At 39.5% G+C, this 19,922-nt stretch overlaps 1 protein-coding gene across 1 annotated transcript in view; it reads left to right on the top strand.

The window, feature by feature from the left end:
* The window catches only part of ADGRD1 (adhesion G protein-coupled receptor D1), a 110,744-nt gene extending 91,076 nt beyond the window's left edge, over positions 1–19,668 (top strand). Inside the window, exons 22-25 of the mRNA XM_072351036.1 lie at positions 12,928–13,054; positions 14,077–14,118; positions 15,622–15,714; positions 16,379–19,668. Of these exons, the coding sequence (XP_072207137.1) occupies positions 12,928–13,054; positions 14,077–14,118; positions 15,622–15,714; positions 16,379–16,474 (358 nt within the window). The 3' untranslated portion in view covers positions 16,475–19,668. The remainder of the gene's footprint in view (positions 1–12,927; positions 13,055–14,076; positions 14,119–15,621; positions 15,715–16,378) is intronic.
* The last annotated feature ends 254 nt before the right edge of the window (positions 19,669–19,922 follow it).

Genomic DNA, 19,922 nt, shown 5'->3' on the forward strand with positions numbered 1-19,922 from the left:
CAAGTCAAGCTGTTGTGTCAGCTCATTCTGCATTTTCAAAGGTAGCATAAACCGCCTTGGGTGTACCCAAAAACAGGGCACATAAGTTCACTGCAAGTCTGTTCCTTCCTTTGGTTATCTGGGGAGAAAAAAGCTGTACAGAAAAATCTTCCCTTTGACAGATCCAAATACATGAGGGCTGTCTGCCAGCAGCTCATGATGCTGCAGACATCTGTAGAGTTTAAGCATGTAATTGACCGTTCCAAAGCACTTTGCAAAAGCATCTATTATATTCCGCAGCACACTGAATGCGCTGTGGCAAATGGCTCACCCATTTAATCAATGATCCATTCCATGCCACAACTCCACATCAGCATTTTACACTGCTCTTAGAAATACTGCCTGCCTTTCAGCCCAGTCACCTTTTGTCTCAGGTAACGCTCTCCCAAGTCAGAGCCACTAACTTTAGTGCTTTTAATGTAAGGCTTTATTCTGCAAGGAACTGTGTGTTAGTTGCATTTTCCTCTTTCAACTCAGTGCCTGTTTCATGCCACTTGCAGTGCAAGGCTTTCTCTTTCTAAGAATTATTTCCAGCTGTTCATTTTTGGAGAATGCACTTGTCAATCATGACACATAACCTGAAGCTCTCATGAGAGCTCTCCTAACAAGAAGATACCATAACTTCTCTACATAACTAAATTCTGCCCCTTTGCAAAACCATTAGAGAATTTCTTTTTCTCCCCTCTCCCTTCAAGGATGAGAAACAAGTCACAATCTTGTCAAACTCTTCTAAAAGTCCACGGGGATTCAGGACCCATAGCACTAGAAAATCCTTTCTGTGCCTTGCTGACACACAGCAGCTCTAACCCTGAGAGACACTGTACTTTGCTTCTCTCTGCTCTGTCAAAAGAGAAATGAGCTTTTCCTGTTTGCTGAGGGAGAGCCATCAGTTAGAAAGAACAGTTTGGCAAGTTGAATCTGCCCTCAGAAGTTCTTTCTTAACAACTTCTAACTGTAAGAAATCACGTTCACTGTACGTGGCTTCAAGCAGGATGAGAGATGTACCTTACGGAAACTCTTGGAAGGAGGAGAGTGACTGGCAATAAAGGAAATAATTAAAAGGGATGTACTAAGCAATGACAATTAGTGAGCTGATGTGCTACTGCCAATGATAATGTCTTCAACAAAATTAAATTTTTGGCTCATTGAATATGACAAATACAAATGCAGTTTGGGTATCTTCTTATTAGACTCAGCGTTTTAGACTAAGAATACATGGGTTTAAATGCTGGCAATAAGAGTATTAACGAGGAAGTGCTAATCTTCTAGTAACCATAATGACAGTAATGGTAGTGCTTCCTTTAGTACAGAAGTTGAGAATTGAAGCACTGAAGAAAGGCTTCAGGCCATATGATAGCTCAAGCTCATCTTAGGCACGTTTCAGGAGGGGTGGTAGAAGCTTGCAAGTATGTAAAACATTTCTGTAGGAAAGAGACACTTCTTCAAGGGCACAAAAAAAAGGGAGAAATAGAAAGAATCTTAAACTGATGAAAAAATCAAGTATTTCAGACTTCCAGTAGTGAAAGGAGGGTATCAAAGCAACGGAGCTGATCACCTGAAGGGCTGCTGAGTTTGTCTTTTGAACAGCTTCCAGAAATGGTTGCACAAATGTCTGTCACAGCTAATCCTGATGCCAGCAGTGACAAATGACCCTGCCTCGTGGCTGAACTGGACAAGATGACACTGTGAGTCCTTTCACAGCTTATTTTTTCTTGCTTGCCTTTTTCTGAGCCAAGATCATCCTTTATGGAAGCTGGTTTTCTTCTGTCGTTTCTCCTTAAATAGGATTTACTGCTCAAGAGTGAGCAGGGCCTGTTGATTATGGGTTCCAAAGGAACTCTGAACTCCATGTGCTAATTTCTTCTTTATTAGGAAGGGTAGTAAAGACACGGCGTTAGCAGTGATAAACAATCAGATGAACTACTGACAGCTTCGCTAAAATTCACACTGCTCGTGTCCCTCATGTCTGAGCCCTGGAGATAGCAATAGGTTTTTCTTTCTAAGATTGGAATTTTCTAAGTGCCCAACACTAACTGCTTCATGTGAATATAACACTGATACCTATAAATCTGCTCCGGGAGCCTACTTGAAAACCTGCTCATTTTTGAGTGAAGTTTTGTTGTTTTCTTTCCCAGAGTGGCTCCATTTACAAACAGCACAGTTTGGGTGGCACTGCCTTGCATGCCAGGTCCTGCTGGGGACTTACTGTGTGAACTTAGTGACAAATCACTCACTGTCTGCTGCCTCTCAGTCTCTTTCTTCCCTTCACTCTCCTCTTTCTGTCTGTTTTCCAGTGTTCTGCTTTATAAGTCAGGTCTCTGAAGAGACATCATGAGCCTAAGATGACTTTGGTGGGGTTTAACTATTCTTTGTACCACTATAGATTTCAGCCCCGGTGCTTATTAGACTTAAAAAAGCAGAAAATGTCAACTTCTGACACTCTGCAGTGAAGAAGTGCTTTGGAGAGCACATTCTTCTGTTTTACAAATGCTTAATTTCTTTTAGATTTCAATCTTTTAATACCTGATTTTAAGCCATAAAAATCCCAGTAGGAGGAGGATGGTGAATTACTCATAGCTTTATGCCTGGTACCAGAGTAACAATTAAATGCTGGCCATTCATCATGAAATGGTACGACTCACTGTGAACAGCAATAACTGCAAGAGCTTGCTCGAGCTGCTGCTGCTTTTATGTCCTTGGCCTAATTTATAATCCTAGAATTCTTTGTCAGCTTTATGCAGAATAATAAGACAAATATTATAGTTAGACCGTCGCATAAAGTAAACGCTTATTTAAACACGCACCTTTAGCAGAGCTCTGAACAGCCATGTAAATCACTACGCAGTGTGACACAGCTCTTAGCTAAGTGTGATTTACGTATTTTCCCGACAATGCTTTCGCAAAATAAAGAAAATAAATGAAAAATATGGGTAGTGGCAACAAAGAAAATGTCCTATTTTAGAATCAAAGGTCCTTCCAAACTTTTAGATACTGTCTTCATTTACGTAATAAAGTGCCATTAACTACAGAGATGTTACAGGCATTTTGGAAAGAAGGTTAGCAGGAAAGCACGCAGATTGTTCTGGCTTTCCCATCTGCAGGTAGGCCCTGAGAGAAGGTGGGAATCAAATCCATCAGTAAAACGTTTTTATTTCAACAAGCTGGAAAATATTTTGGAGGAATTTTTATGACCTCTTGCTGGGCTCTTTGTAAGTAATACAGCGTCAGCTATGACATTAACTTTGATAAACACAATAAAAACCATATGTTGCCTCATTTCTTTAAAACCAGCTTAATAAGAAATTGAGCTGTTCACATTACAGCACTGCACAGCTCAATGCTTTTCTGCAGTTGTGTTATCCTCTGAAGCAACAGTCACTAGCAAGCAGTTTTAGGAACCATGCAGCAAGGCAGTGTGATTGTAGTTGTAATCTGGCAATTCTTTTTTCCCCCCTTACGTACATTTGAGGCAGGCAATCAAGCAAGTATATGGCTATTTATTTGGCAGTGCTGCAGTTAAGGCTCGTATGAACCATTACAGAAAATTACTTTTCGTTCTCAGTTTATATGCCTGACCTTGATAGCTTTGCTGTTCGCTGGTACCGTTACCATGGAAATAGAAGAATGATCTTTCTGTTGATCTCACTGCATAATTAAGGGTCACTGAGACCACTCAGGTCAGGAGATCATTTTCAGAGTTCAGTTCTTCAGGGGAATGAATGTTGTTATTCCACAGAAGTTTTGTGTATTGGTTGATGTGACTGTTACTCTGTCATCCTAAATTAAGCCCCACTGACTTCAAACTAAGAGCCAGAAATATTTACTCAATCCAAAGATTTCCAATAAACTCTTTGTCCATGAAGCTGCTTTTTCTGGGCATTCCCAGGTACAGAAAACTACCAAGCCATAGGGCTTGTTGCCACTTGTCAGCTGAAAAGTGGTAACTGGCTGTGTAATTGCTTCTCATTACTTTGAATGCAGTGTAAAACACTATCTGTTAGAAGCCTCCAGCGACAGAAATTGGAGTCTCTTCAGGGTGTAGCTGCTTCAGAAATGTTTTCCTACTGGATTCTCCTGAAAAACTCGACATTTCTACAAGGACAGTTTAAGAAAGGACAAACTGTTTTCCTCTAGTGGATGTGGGCAACAGTGTCTTTCTCTCCTATGTTGTTCCTGGTTTGATATTGAGGGACACAATGAAAAAAAAATGGCAATGGGATCCATCACTGTCTGCAGCTTTACAAATCTTCTTAAAAAGAACAGTTTTATAAACTCCGTCTTTCCTTAACAGTATCATCAATTGAATCAAGCTGCTTCCATGCTAACATCTACTCTTTTAGACAACTCTTGAACTGTTGAGGAAAAAAAAGGCTCTATCTGCATTATCTCCATGGTTTGGCAAGTCAAAATAGATGCCACGCTGCCCTACTGTTCCATCTCTTTTTCCTTTATTTTGCACAGAATTTTTCTGCCTATATTTTTTTTGCTCTCTGAGCAGATCTACATTTTTGATACCCCCTTTCTTTTTCTCCGCATGCACCTTCAGAACAAGCTGTGCCCTTTCACATCAGTATTCAAGTCATATGAATTCTACCATCAAATCTCCATTATATGAGGAAAAGAGAACACTATGAGGTTCTTTTCATAACTTCTATGGTTTGACAATCCCTCTTTATTAGCTCTTGGTCTGTCATCTTGTTTTATCATTGAGAAAACAAATATTTGCGCCGCGTGACAAAAGAAACATAAAAAAGATTCAGATGGCTGTAAATAGCACAGTAAGTCTAATTTCAGTATATTGTTTCAAGATGACTTGTGGAGATTTAGCCAATTAAAAATAGTGAGCACTAGGCTAATGTAATCCCTCGTGCTGAGAAGATCCCTAGGGATAGTCTATACAGAAAGCTGTCCTGAGATGGAAGAAGTCCTGTGCTGGGAGCTTTGAAAACGGCTAAGACAATGGAGACTGTAGTGGAAGAAATAATTAGGTGCAAATGTTGGAGAAAAGAAGTGGATGACACATAGCCTGGTCCATCTGGCACCCACAGGCAGGATCCAGCCCTTTGGGACATTTCCATTGCCTTGTCCTTGGAAGAGACAGGTAACGAGTTTTCTGGGAATAAGCTGTTGTAACAAATTCCTTCTCCTGGGCTGAGTCCAAAGTTGAACCAGGCACTAGGACCACATTAGAAGGGGAGAGTTTGAAGGAACATCTGTTTCCACATATGCAGAGCCTCAACAGCAGCCAAGGTTAAGATTATCCTATTAATATATTGCTCCTACAACTCATTTTATGGTTGTATTTTGTCAATTAATTATTTGATATCTTTTGCTCATCTGTTCTACCAACAGAAATAATTTCATGACCTTTTTCAGCCCAGGACTAGCTTGTTGCTAGCAGTATGTGGATAGAAACAAATCCTCCTGCATAATTTTTCCTTTCTGGCTAGGAGGAAAAATGCTGCTCTTTTCTTGAGTGCTTGCTTTGTACAGTGAAACTCTAAGAGTAAGAAGTCTGTTCGACTTCTGGAGACAAACCTACCTTTAATGATGACATGACCCAACACATTACAACATTACAGTTTGCTTTCTTTTGAGAACAACAAATGAATCCATCCAGACTCCCCTGTCACTGTGCTTCTGTGATGCTATTAAGGAACTCCTAAAGTGAAATCATGTAAGATTGTCTTGGTTTTCTGTTTCCTTTTGCTTCCCTTGAAATAATTCCAGACTCAGCTTTTAAGGAAGAACCAAACACTGTAAGAACTATGGAAAGGAACAGTTTGTGTTTGAGACATTAACAAATCTATGCTATGGTGAGGGTCAAGGCTTGCTCTTTTCCTTTCTCTGTTAAATTGCTTTCACCTTCCACAGAGGATTCTGAGAATTTGATTATTCTGTCTCGTGGCCATGGCCATCAATACAAAGCACAGGGAAATTTTTCTCCTGTCACAAAGCACTGCAGTCTCCCCAAAAGCTTTTTTTCAGCAGACATATTTTTACTATTAATAAAATATACTAACATGTGGCTGCAATAAACAACCCCTTGCTCTACTTAGTTTTGGAAAAAAAAATTTAAAAAGACCATTGATGGCCAGTATAAATGATTGTATTCAACAGGACTGTGCAGTTGCCAGTGTGAGATGGTACTCTGTGCATCAAGTAACCAGGAATTTTATGCTGCTTGCTGTATTAGAGGTTACTGTGGGACAAAGGGGAAAATATATTCTCAGTTACAGTGGGACTCCTCTTGAGATTCAAGGGAAGCTTCAGTACATTTAATTCCCTATATTATTTTAATGGCTTGAAGAGAAGGACATGTTTAAGTTAAGTGCTTGTTACTTTCTTTGGCAAGTGTTCTTTTTCTTTTGTAATTTTAGGATCAGGACGTGATCCTTGGATTTGATCTGTGAGAGGCCTTAGCAAGGAATGGATTCCTAAATCCCTAGTTTAGTGCTGAAGCCAAAAGTCAATGCTGCCAGCCCTTGGGACTGCCTTCTCAGCACTGAAGTTCCTGAGGCACCTCCATTTCTGGCCATGCCTGTAGCTTTGTCAGGTTTCATGAGGCTCTGAAGGGAGACTTGAATTTCAGTTCCTGCTCCACTGAATATTTAATATCAAATAGGAAATATTAATAAAGCAAAGATTAGGTAGGACTTCTCTCTCGAGTGGATGCCTCACAACTAATCTCTCTGACCCGGAGAATATTTAATTATTCAGTATAAGCAGAGCAGGTTCAATAGGAGAGAATGAGCAGCAAGAAGGGAGTCAAAGTGATCTGGGATAAAAAGGGAACTGCAGTGTCATAGTCAGAAGAGTGATCTAAGCCCAGACCCACTATATTCGGAGCCAATGCTGCATCTACTGGCCTTGCCAATGAATGGGGCACATCCCATGGAACACAAGAGCTTACCCCTCTTGATCTGTTTCAAGGAGAGGGCTCAGGAATGAAAGGACAAAGATCATTCCCCCTAACAAGCCTTTACCTTCAGTGAGAAGAGCAAAATGTGTGTCTGAAAAGACTGCAGAACAGAGCATAGGAGAGAACCAGGGCTCCATCCACAAAAACTGCTCCTGAGCAAGCATTGGGAACAAGGCTGCCTTAAATCTCGTGGTTTATCCAGGGCTATCGGCAGATGACTCAAAAGGCAACACTTCTCATATTTACCAGACATACAGGATGCTGAGGTACTTTTACCCTTTGGGAATACTTAAAAGAAGCTCCACTGCTTTAGTAGCAACTGCCTTCTTGTGAGGGTCAGTGGTGAGATATCTTAATGTTGTACTTGGAGCATAACAGGAAAGGAGGAAGTCACTTCCCTTCTCACTCACAAGACAGCTGCTGTTACAGCTTAGATCTCTTCTACAGTGCTTTTCACTAGCCGTATCTTCTCTGGCTAGCTGTAGTAAATGGGAAACTGAGGCTGAATTCAACCTGTTTCAGCATTAGTCTGAAATGTCAGTTATAGGCTCTTGGAGTCGTTTATTTTTTCCATAAAGGATAGTGCTGACAGTGGCTAGCAAAGAGTTTAAGAACAAGAGGGAAATTTCAGTTAAAAGGCCTATTTGTCAGGGTAACAATTTTGATGAATTGTTGTGAAGGTTTTTTTTGCTTTTATAGACAGTGTTTCTTCCACTATTATATAATGTTGTTTATGGATCTGAATTTAATTCTTACTTCAGCTGGCATTGTCACTGAAAAGTGGATATCAGAGTCTTAAAAGGATTAGTTCTTCATATACAGCCAATAAAACTGATTTGTGAATTAGGGGTCCCCTTCACAAAAGTAATAAAATTTTCCTTCTGCAAGCAGTGAAATTCCTTTCTTGTAGCTGTCAGTGTAGTCGTTCTGCACTGGTATAAGATATCGACAGTGTGCTCAGGGCAATAGCAGAAAAGGGCAGAGATTAAATAAGGGGAAGGGAGCAATCTCAATTGAGGAGAGCTGTTCCAAACCAATTGCAAATACAATAAAACTATGAGGTCCACCTCTGCTCTTGGAAAAACATTCACAGAAACTTTACTAACAGTGCAATGACTTTATGTGACATTGGCAAATAAAATATGTCTCAGAGGTGCTGAAACCAACATACCAGCACTTCCATATGGCTACAGTAATTATCCAACTCAGAAGACTTCCTTTTCATCTAATCATTGATTAATGCACAGGTCAGGACTGCAGATGGGATGGTAGGATGGGTACTGCGCTGTACCAGTTTGGTGATGCTTTTGTTTTGCAATAAACAGCCATGAAAACTGTAAGGAAATCAAGTCACACCAGAATAGCTCATGCTGAGTCCAGCTGCAGACACTGTTAGTACAGGGTCAGAGTGAGAAACCACACTAGCAGCAGCACGAATTGATAGACAGGATAACTCAAGGGCTATTCCACGTACACTGAATATAAAAAATAAATCAGACTTAAGTTTTTTTTTGCTTCACAGAAATTTTCTATGTTATGAAGTAACAACAGGCACAACCTAAAAGCACTGGCCGAAGGAAATAACAATAGCATAAAAGACATCTTTTGTGCTAATTTTACTTTGTTCTGAGTTGATTAATCCCAGAGCTGATCACTCAGTGCACACAGATGCAGAGAAACAAAGAACTCATAAAACTTTACACTGTTAGACAGCAGAAGAGTAACATTATCCAAACTTTAAAAAGTAGGTGCAAAAAACAGGCTGCTGTGTTGCTTTTAATTTCAAAAGCCAAGGCATGAGAAGGGCACGGAGGAGAGATTTAGAGAAAAGGCCATTCTGTTTCCCAACACATTCAGAGCACAAGGACAGTGAAAGATTTTAGCAAGGTTTATGAAGCCCTGTCTGAAACAGACCCCAGTATCTGCACAGTAACATCTGCCTGTGCCCCACTGTCTTGGTTCTTGACATCACCAATTTCACAGATGGCATAAAACTCAAGTGATGGATGACGGGAGTGAGTTTTGTTTTAAGTGTTGCACAGTTGAAGCCATGCAGTATTCCTTCTCCAAACACAACATGTATTAGATTGTGCTCTACATGTTAGTGTGCCAGAACTAATCTGCTGAAATATTCATGCAGCAGAGAAAAATGGGAATAAAAAAATAAATAAATAAAGTACTTGCAGTGTGATGGAATTAATGTTCCTGCTGGAACATTAACTTTGGTATTTCTTAGGGGTTTTTTAGTCATTTTTAACCTTGCAGCCTTAGTTGCATTCTGACACAGCATTTTACACTTATTATTTTATTTTTTTGAAGCTCAACCACAACATGAAACAAGGATGAGGAGGGGAGGGATAAGGGTGAAAGGTCAGGAAGAACAGAGCTGACTGCTCTGCTTGGTGAGTAGAGCTCACAAATGCCTTGAATTAACAATGCGTACACAGAAATTCAGAGCAGGTAAACAATTAAGAAATAAGAAAAGACTTAGTACAATCTTGATGTGCAGGCAAAAGTAACTGCTAGGTGGTCTTAAATGAATTTTACCCTCTGCTGCATTTCTAAATGGCAGTCATTGAACATGCATACATGTGCAAGAAAAATCCCATATATCTGTACTTTGCATTTTTCTGCTGAACTCTGTGCTTAAAAGTGAGTGCAGTTTTATCTATCTATCTATCTATCTATCTATCTATCTATCTATCTATCTATCTATCTATCTATCTATCTATCTAATATTCAAGGCATTTGTGAAGTTAAAAGTTCTTGAAAATCCAAACAGGAGGATTGGTTTCAAGAACACTGACATTGAGAACTGAACTCTTCTGTTCCCCAGATCACAATGAATGAAGCTGTTAATGCTAAAACTCAAGAGGAGATCGTGAAAACTTATTTCTAGTAATAAAGCAGCTCAGGAAATTATATTCCAAATTGCAAGTTTTATAAAAATGGAGCATTTGAGAATGAAAAAGGGAAAAAGGGTGTTTTGTAATGAAGAGCGTTTTACAAATGTAGCTGTGCTGGGCATACTGATCACCTGCTGTATTGGGTTACAGGGGACTTCTAAACCATCATGGAGCCTGAATGTAGCTACCCCATCCTTTGTGTGCTCATGCATTCTCCCCTTTCTGTCTGCTCCGAGTTCTGTGAAGATGAATTTTCCTGAGGCTGTGTAGGATCACACAGATCTTTCTGCACAGCATTTATTGCAAGAGGTGATCTGTGGCAGCTCCCTGGTAGAGCATGTGCCTTCTATTGCAGCAGAGGTGATGAATTTAAATCTTAACAGAGAAAAAGAAAGCATCCTTGATTCATGAAAACAACTATCACTTAGTTGCTTTAAAATGGTATCTTTTAAAATGCATATTGTAATTAAATAAGAGAACTCAGGCTTTCTTGTATCCTTTCACTATTCTGGCTGAACAAACTCTTTGCAGAATGAAATTAGATTGTGCAGAAGCAGTCATGGCCAAGGACATTAAGATACTTATCAATACAGGGAAAAAATAGATTTCTGATTCTTCTCTGCCCCAGATTTCCCTATCAAACTGAAGCCCATGCAGTATTTCAACACAGATATTTAATGAAGGATATAATGAAGTGAGTGCTCAGGTCACTGAAATGAACAAGATGTCTTGGATCTAAGTATTTAATTAAAAGATTTCTTCATTGAATTGAAACAATCTCATTTGTCTTATGTTTGTTACAAGTGATTGCTTGTTATGCAGTTCTGTGCACTGCTATCCCAAACCTCTACTTCAACTTGTATGAGGGGCTAAATGGCTCATATACAACATTAATCTCCCTGAAACAACTTCCCACCCTGTATGTTTCCAGATAAAGAAAAATCTGCTCACTTCTGAGAAACTGAGCTTATGTGAGCTTGGACAGGCTTTTAGATTCTCCCCTCCTGTGCTCCCTTTACTGCTCTCTTGCCTTCTTTATCTCTAATTGTACCACAGACTAAATTCATAAAATACTTTAAACACAGATTTAAGAATGTGCTTAAATCCTAAGGGCTACAACAGGAGCTAAGTACATGCTTAGAAGCACTGTGGTAAATAGATATTACATCTATCTGCCTTGAAGCAGGGACAGTTTCCTTCCCCACACTTTCTATTTTGTGCCACCAACACTGTACTCAGCTGCTGCAGAGGAAGAGTCTTGTGATAGCTGTCACTGAAAATGTGATGCCTGGGTGTGTAAAGGTTCTTTGCACATCTGCTCATCCTTGACAGGCAGAATATCACCATGCTGTCTATTTAGTAGTGTTTTGACAGCAAACATGTTTTGCCTTGTGGGATCTGTGAGGTGCTTTGAGAGCTTACAGAGTGGACAGACATCACAAATGCTTTTGGGTTGCTCTGTGAAGCAGGTGTATGGCATTTACTGGGAAAAAGTGAGAGACAATAACAACTCCATTGTGAGTCACTTGGCCCTGCTCTATCTCATACCTGCCTTTACTGGCTCAATTGATGCAAACAGTAACTATGGTTTTTATTGTCTTAATATAAAAACAGATGGATTAAACTAAGAACAGAAGGACTGCCATCTTGCATTAAGCTGGATGGACCACTGGTCCAACCATAGATTCCTACTATAAAAGTCAAGCAAAGCGATTCTTCTCTGAATACACACTCCCAGCTTTCTGCATACAAAAGATTAGGGACTTGCTGCACCAGGAGCTGCACCTGAACTGTTGAACAATCCTAAACAAACCACAAAAGAACCATCTTCTATGAATTTGTTGGATGTATTGGACTCCTGTAACATCCTCTAGCAGGGACTTCCAGAGCGTAACCCTCTTGTCTTCTGCAGGGACATCACTACAGCACTATTGCACTCAATATTACAGGGTATACAGACAAAAGTACAATACTAGAGTGCCATTTGTTAGCGCCAATCAGAGATGATGTTCTGATACCTTCACAAGAAAACGGTTGTGTAGGATAAGCACTAATTCAGTGAACTCAATTCATGAGTTGAGCCTGACTTGGAGGTTGGTGAGTAGCATTCTGGTGTAGAGAGAGATTTGCAACATTCATACGAAAACAGAAAACGAATGCAAGAACCAAATTATATAGAATTTGATCCTCAGAATTCAGCTGCTGCAGAAAGCTTTCTGTGATCATACAGATCTCTGGAATGCTACAGTTTCTTCAATTTCTTTTAATCTTCCACTATAACAAACATCCTAAGCACAGCTCATTAAGGCAAAACCAAAAACCACTCTCGTTTTCTCAGTGCTCTTACATTTTCAGCTGTCATATCGTCTTTTACTGAAAATTGGCCAAATACTCCAAGCTAAGCAGAGTGAACATGTATCAGGAGACACCTCCAAGAAACACAAGTTATTTCAGTATTTGGCATACATTTCTCTGAATCAACTCTGACAAAGCAAAGAGGAAGCAGGATAATACTGTGGTGTTACAGGATTTGCATTTGGCAGAGGTAGATAATGTTTCATTCCATTTGTGGTGATTAAAAATCCCAAGTCACTTTCCAGAAGAGCAATACCAAATTGTCTTGCCAGTAAGCGAATGTACTTTGGATATATTACATAATGGTTTTACTCTTTTCCATGTGATACTGCCCTTGTTCTCAGTTTTGGCCCTCTGCATTTGACCCTTATGCTTGTTATTCCTCACTGAAGAGATGATTATATATCACTGTAAAATAAAGGTACAACTACAGTAGCTACAGGAGAATCTCTCCATCCCTTCCCTGGCAACCTTAGTCCCTGACTCTCTCAATCTGTATTTATCCCATGTGATATCCAGCTTCTGTTATCCCCATTCCTATAGATGAGCAATGAGTAAATAAGAGACCAGCCCACTGAAGGAATTTTTACATTATTACAGACACATTGCCTTTCTACCAAGAAATAATTGACAAATTCCCTGGTGTGTGGCCTGAAGTTTGTTTAACTATCTCATCACGTTTCCTTTCATTATTTTCTCTTTCAGACTAACAGCTAAAGCTGTAGCAGTTCTCTTACCGATCCTGGGAAGCTCATGGATCTTTGGGATTCTGGCCGTCAATGCCCACACGTTAATATTTCAGTATATGTTTGCTGTTTTCAATTCACTGCAAGTAAGTGAATGGTTGGAAAGGTTGTGGCTACTGATCTGCTGCTGAGATGCAATAAATGGATCATTAGCAATATTTTCACATGCTTTCATTTATCGGATTTTTTATATTCCTTCCTGTGTCTTTTAAGTGTGTGCTGACCACACAGTGCTGGCAACTGTTTAATCTCTGTACGAAGAGAACTTTCATCCCATTCCTTAGTGCCTCCAGTAGCAAGAGCTAAACAAATTAGACAGTGAGCTAGAGCAACAGATTACCCTTGTTGCACTAGGAATCATAGGCAGGATTCTTAAAGGTAAAGGCAAGATTCTTTTCAATTTACTAGAACAAAACTTCTGTGTCAATTTGAGGCTTCGTTACCAAGAATAACTGAAAACAAACAGAAGTTGCTGGGAGCAGCATAAGGAGGAAAAGGAATCTGTTCTGCACGCTGCAGAAAGCAGGACGTGACTTCTTAAGACACAGATCTGGAAAAAGAGTTCTGTTTGGGAAAGAATGCAAGCATCTGCCTAGCATTAAACAGAGTTTCCAGTAGAGGTATAAATCTGTAGGTGAGTTCTTTCCCAAATGATGATTACAAAGTGAGAGAAAATGTTAACTTTTATAAACGCTTTGCTACCTCAGGAACAAATACTGCTAGAAAGGCGGCAAAACAGAGCTATTGATGGGCTGACCAGAAAAGGTTAAATTTTCACCACAAAGAAAATAAACTCTATTGATGTTCTTTGGGGAAATTCTCTGCAGCATTTCCCTCGGCCTCTACATTTCCAGGCGCAGTCAAAATGTTCTCATGTAGCTCGTGACAAGAATTCTGGCTGCAGAACCCCAAAGTTTCAGAGGCAGCATTTGACATGAAAAGGTCTAGGCAAGCTACAACCTAATGTGGCAAGTTTCTCCAGTTTAATGGTGGGCAAAATTTATCCCGCTTTTCAGTGTTTATAGTTACACAGTGCTGTGAGAAATACATTACAGTATGTCATTCTTCACAGCCATTCTTTACCCTTCACCCTTTTCTCTCTTTTCAGGGGTTTTTCATGTTCCTGTTTCACTGTCTTCTGAATTCAGAGGTACGTTACAAATGGCGTTAGCAAATTTGGTATGACTGCTGTTACTGATTTGCAGCATTTTGAGCCGTGTTTGGCATTTATTTTATTTAACCAAGAAAGAAGAGTTTCCAAAAGGGGATAAGTGAAAGCATCTTAGGATTAAAGAAATGACACATTCGCAGGGGCTGGAGGGGCTGAGCGGGGCACAGGCTGTGCTCTGAGGGAGGTTGTCTCAGTGGCAGCAGGACTCACACTGGCAATCCCTGCTTGGAAGCCTCTGGCTTTGTTGCATCTGCAGTTCCATAGAGGGAAATAAGCATTAATCTCAGCAAAACATACTTTAGGAGACTGCTCATGCGGTTCTTAATGGGAAACCGAACAGTGTAGAACATATTCCAGGTATTTTTCTTGGCTAGGAGCTGAGGTTTTCACAATGGACCAAGAGGCATCTCTTCACACAAAGGCTGTCTCAAAGCAGCTGGGATAAAGCCAAGGCAGAGCTGATGTCGCAGAGACATCCCTGCTTGGCCCGCAGCTCACAGCATCCTCTTTTCCAACAGCACACAGCAGAAAATCCTCAGCAACATGCATTACCGATAATGAAAATTTCTTATAAAAACCATTTCTCACATGGCCACAGTGGGCACTGCCTAGGGAATACTTACACGGCTTTGATTCTTCCACAGCTATTCCACCAGGATGCTAGGGAATAGCTCTGCCCTATAGCTTCCTATAGGTTCCTATGCATCAAAAGCCCTCCAGCTCTTCCAAGGGGATGTTTCACTAATCAATTATGGCTTATTAATATTTACCAACATGTTCAGTCTTAGAGCACTGATGTGATTTTTTCTACAGTCAGTTCACAGAGTCGAGACTGACTGTGAAATTCTTTATTGCAGTCAACTAAAGTTAAGCAGGCAGGCTAAAGGTAAGGAAGTAAAATACTTCCTCATCCTGTTTTACCCCAGCAAAATGTGCAGATATTTCCAAGCAGCTGTGTAAAACACAGAGCTCCGTTCCCTGTGCTCAATGACAAGAAATGCACAAGCAGCACAGAGAAGGGCAGGCTGGCAGCTGGCTTATTTCTTCAAGGTGTCTGGGTACCATCAGGGCTGCAAGATCACCAGGGAGAGCCTGTCCAAAGATGCTCCTTCCTACAATTACTGCAAATACAAAGAATGTATGCTTACATATTTTTCCATTCAAACAAGATGAATAGCAATAGCTTGGACATCTGGGAGGCTGGGATAACCCAGATAGCATGAAAATACTGCCAGAGAAATGAGACATAATGAGGTTATAAAATGTTTTGTATTTAATCTGTGACTACTTGAAAAATAAAATAACTTAAGTGTAAATAAAAGCGTAGGAGCAGACTGTTGTTTTTAGTACATAATGTAGTTGTTAGCAACGTTAATGTGAGGGGAGGTTAATGGGGAAGTAATTGTAAGTGGTACCTGAGAAAATACACACAACTTTGTTCAAAATAAATCTTCTGTCTGATACCACTTTTTCCTCCCAAAGGTCAGAGCTGCTTTTAAGCACAAAACCAAGGTGTGGTCCCTCACCAGTAGCTCGACTCGCAACATCAATGTAAAACCCTTCAATTCTGACATTGTGAGTATTTGTCCTTTCTTTTCCCTATGGTACTTGAAAGGGTTCTACATCACATTCTGTTGAAAGAATGGGACACAAAATGGTTTGCGGATACCTAACAGTGCACAGTGAACAGGGTTTGAATCAGCAAGTATTATATTGCAGCTACAGTATGTATTTTGAAAGCAAAAGACAGAATTCAACTTCCTGGTAAACTACCACATGAAAGTAAGCAGGCATTACCAACTCCAGAGTGTGGTTCAACGAGACCATTTCCATCACCTGTAATGAACTTCACATTCTGCATTCAAGCAGCATTTTGGCAATGTATCTGTCTTATGACTATGCCTTTTTGATAGGGCACTTTTACTTCTAAGTCTGAGAAATAAACTCTTAAATAAATCAATGCCTGTGTATGCTTTTCCAGCTTTGCTTAGAGTGCCTTGAGGCAAAATATATTAGTCTTTATAAAGAGCCAGACTTTCTGAAGTGATAGGTATTATTAAGTGATCACTGCCAATCAGCTTAGATTCTGGCAATAACTGTTAAAAATCCTTTATGGAATATGCTTTCAAGATTCCGTGACAACGGTGTAATGTAAATAGATCCTTTCAAGCTTTTATTTCATCAGACAAGAGTGGTTTAGCACAATAAATAAATCTACTTTCAATGTTATTTTTTCTAGATGAGCGGGAACAGGCCAGGCACAACCCCCACAAAGCTGAACACCTGGGATAAAAGCACCAATTCAGCCAACCGCATTGATTTATCAGCAGTCTGACAGCAGTGCCAGCTTCTCAGAGAAAAGCAAGCCATACATTCAGGACCTCTGACACAATGTCCACCAGTATTTTCTCACTGTTAATACCAGTAGGAAACTGCTTTTTTAATCACTGACTATTAGATTGGAAATTGCCATATTGTTTTCTTGACTAAATAGCCCTATTCTGTTTGTCTTCAAAACTGTACCACATTTTACCACTTGCCTATTAGCGTTAATGGTGTAAGTAAATAGCACTAATATACACTGGATGGCTTTGTCAGCGCTGATGAAAGCACCAGGTATGCAAAAAGTTTTATTGCCATCTGAATCTCTCCAGATCCCAGAACAGGAACTTCAGCGTACCTTGGGAAAGATGGATTTTTATGCTCTAAAATGAAATGTTTCCCATTGTGACATTGTAATGAGGCTATTCCAGTCTTGCTGTACACACTTTGTTTACACTTAATACCTTACCAAATCCAGTTACTGGAGTGAAACATTCAAAATCCATAGTGTGGTGATTAATTTAACTGCTACAGAGAAACCGAGACTTGAGGGAGAAGCAAATCCAGGCTACTCAGCTCCCAGATATGTGTGTAGAATGAGCAAAGCTGAGCAGCACATATGTCTCTATACACATAAACAGCACATGTTACATGTAATACTTCTATACATGAACCTATTAGTATTTTAGATATTGCTGTTTACAAAGTATCTATAGAAGGCAGAAATGGCTACAGTTGTCCTATAGTAGTCCACACCATCTGCAGTACAAAGTATTTGTATTGCTTTGTCTCAAGCTTTGGATGCAATCAACAACTGCCCATCAACTGCATTTTGCAAATGCATTAATTGTAGCTTTTGGAAATCAAAGCCTGGCGCTGTGACTTATGCTTCTCCTTTTACTTGTCAGACTGGGACACTGAACTGCAACCACAAAAACGTTACACAATCGTATACTGTGAAGACAGCCAGACTACAAATAAGTCTGTGTATTGTTACCTACAGGCAACTTTTAAACAGATCTCCTCTGAGTGTTCTGTGGTTTTAAACTCTGCTCAACACCTAATAACTTCTGCTTTAGTACTGCTATGAGGTATCTTTAAGGGAAAAAAATAGTGCACTTTTCCTTTAGACTAGTGTTTTGTATATTCACCAAATGACCTCTGGAGTACAGGGTGTGAAATCTGGGCTGTGCCAATGATGCAACCTTCCAGCTGGGGTAAAGCAGGCTATAAGCCCCAGAGATGGTCAGAGTCCCTAAATACATATAATACTGGCAGATGATTTACTCAGCAGCCAGAGTCCCCAAAAGCAGTTTTCGGTGATGATGAGACTCCAACACAGAGTGGCTGTGCCATGTCTCCTTGTCCTGAGTGTCTCTGAATGATACCTGGCTACCAAACCTCCACAAAAGGAGGACATCTGGTCCCAGTGAATCTAGCAAGATGTCTGCCTGTGATTTCAAAGAGAAAAGATATTTGCACTGTTATTTGCAGGGTAAAAATTGTTTATTGCACAGTAAAGCTGTGAAAAAAATAAATCGACTGAACTTTAGGAACAGGAAGCATTCATCAGTTAGGACTGAATTTAGTGAAAAGTTTCATCCAAAAGCAAAGGAGCTGAAGTTTTAGAAAGCATTGATACATTTCATTTGTTATTGATCCAAAACAAGTTTTCTCCATGTTTCCTGCCTGCATTAAGAGAAAATTAACTATTTCAGTTTGGTTCAAGCTTTTCCATCCCCTCTGCTTCCTCTCTATCCTTACTAAGGCTTGGTATGGTCACCAACCTGAAAGCCCACAGTCCACCCATGTCTGTCTGTGGCTACAAATCAAAATAGTCTACAGAAATTATCTTGGTTTCTCCAGGCCTACTCTGAATTTCTGCAGCTAAACAGAGCAGAATGTGACACACTGCACACACACACGTATGTACATAAAATTATAGCTTCTAATCTTGCATTGCCAGTCGGTAAATAAACACAAGTTTTTGACAGCTAGAGAGGGTCAGTAAAAGCTAAATGTCTAAATGGCTGTGTCCTTCTTTCAGCATTTGTGTAGAGCTTCTTCTTAGTTTTTTATAAGTTGGACTGTCTTTCAGCTGTACAAATATACCGACTCTTCTTGGTCTGAGAATGTTATGGTTTTTTTGTTCGTTCGTTTGGTTTGCCCCAAAAGATACAGCAGAACGAGCCCTCAGAATGTATGGAGAAGACTGTAACTGTACTGTGATAGCAGAGTTCAAAGCGTCTATTTTGTGTGCAGACAACGTATTTAAGCATATTTTTTGATACTGGAGCATGTGTGTAGTTTTGTTGGTTGTTTTTTTTTTTTTTTTGTCTGTTTGTTTTAACACTGTGATCATGGGTAACGATTTAAACCCTCCTTCATAACTTCCATTCATTGTAGTGTAGCATAGAAAGGACATATCAAAGATTTTTTTTTTTAAATCTTATTTTTGAAGACTTTCTTATTCTTTCTACACAGTTCTCACTGAATGCATTTCCTCCTGTGCTGGCTGTATATTGGCCACCCATATTGCTGCCCAAGATCCAACTGAAAACAACACATGACGTACAAATGACAGTACCAAGTGACAGAGATACAAGGAGCTCAATCTGGGTTCCATCCAGGTATATACCAGATTTTAAAACTGTTTATAGAAAAGAGGAACATGCAAATGTTCTTGGTTTTGTGCTACAAAATGTGCTATAAATGTGTTAGATAATAAGGGAGCATTATTATCCTGTATCTACTGAGATCCACTGAGGATAACCTGTGCATTAATGTTGGAACATGACTTGTGATGAAGCAGTATACGTCTTGTTTATGTCACATGAGGTTAGGAGGTAGAACATGGTATTTATGTTAGTTTGGGGCTGGGGTTTCTTATGTTTTTGATAGACTGATGAGAAAAAAAAACACAAACATTTTCCATAGCCATCTAAATCTGTTCTTTTTGTTTGATTCAATGTATTTGTTGTTAGTGAATGCAGCAAATGTACTGAATAAGAAATGTACAAATGAATCTTTAAACAGTCTCTTTCTGTCCTCAGTCTTTGAAGCCTGGAAATCTTGCAGTTTATTTATGGGCATGTATATTGTGGCTTTTGCAATATTTTCTTTCAGGACGGCATCATTTTGTCAATGGTATGAAATCTTAATTGAATGAGATGTGAGTTTTAAAATGTGTAATGTAATAGGAATGACTTTGCCAGTAAGTAGGAAAATAATTTAGTTTTGTTGTGTTGTTTTTTCTTCTTTTTTTTCTCAGATAAATAAGAAATCTTAATTTCCTAAAATAATTTTGTATATGTTCAAATTATTCTTTTGACATGGATTATAAACAACAGTATAAAAATTACGGTTCCTATGAGTGCTAATGTTATGCTCAAGCAAGATCTCAACTCGTGAGATCTCCCCTACTATGTGAATCAAGTGATCTACCATGGCACAGATAACGT

This window comes from Excalfactoria chinensis, chromosome 16 (genome assembly GCF_039878825.1).
Source record: "Excalfactoria chinensis isolate bCotChi1 chromosome 16, bCotChi1.hap2, whole genome shotgun sequence".
In the NCBI taxonomy this organism is placed as follows: Eukaryota; Metazoa; Chordata; class Aves; order Galliformes; family Phasianidae; genus Excalfactoria; species Excalfactoria chinensis.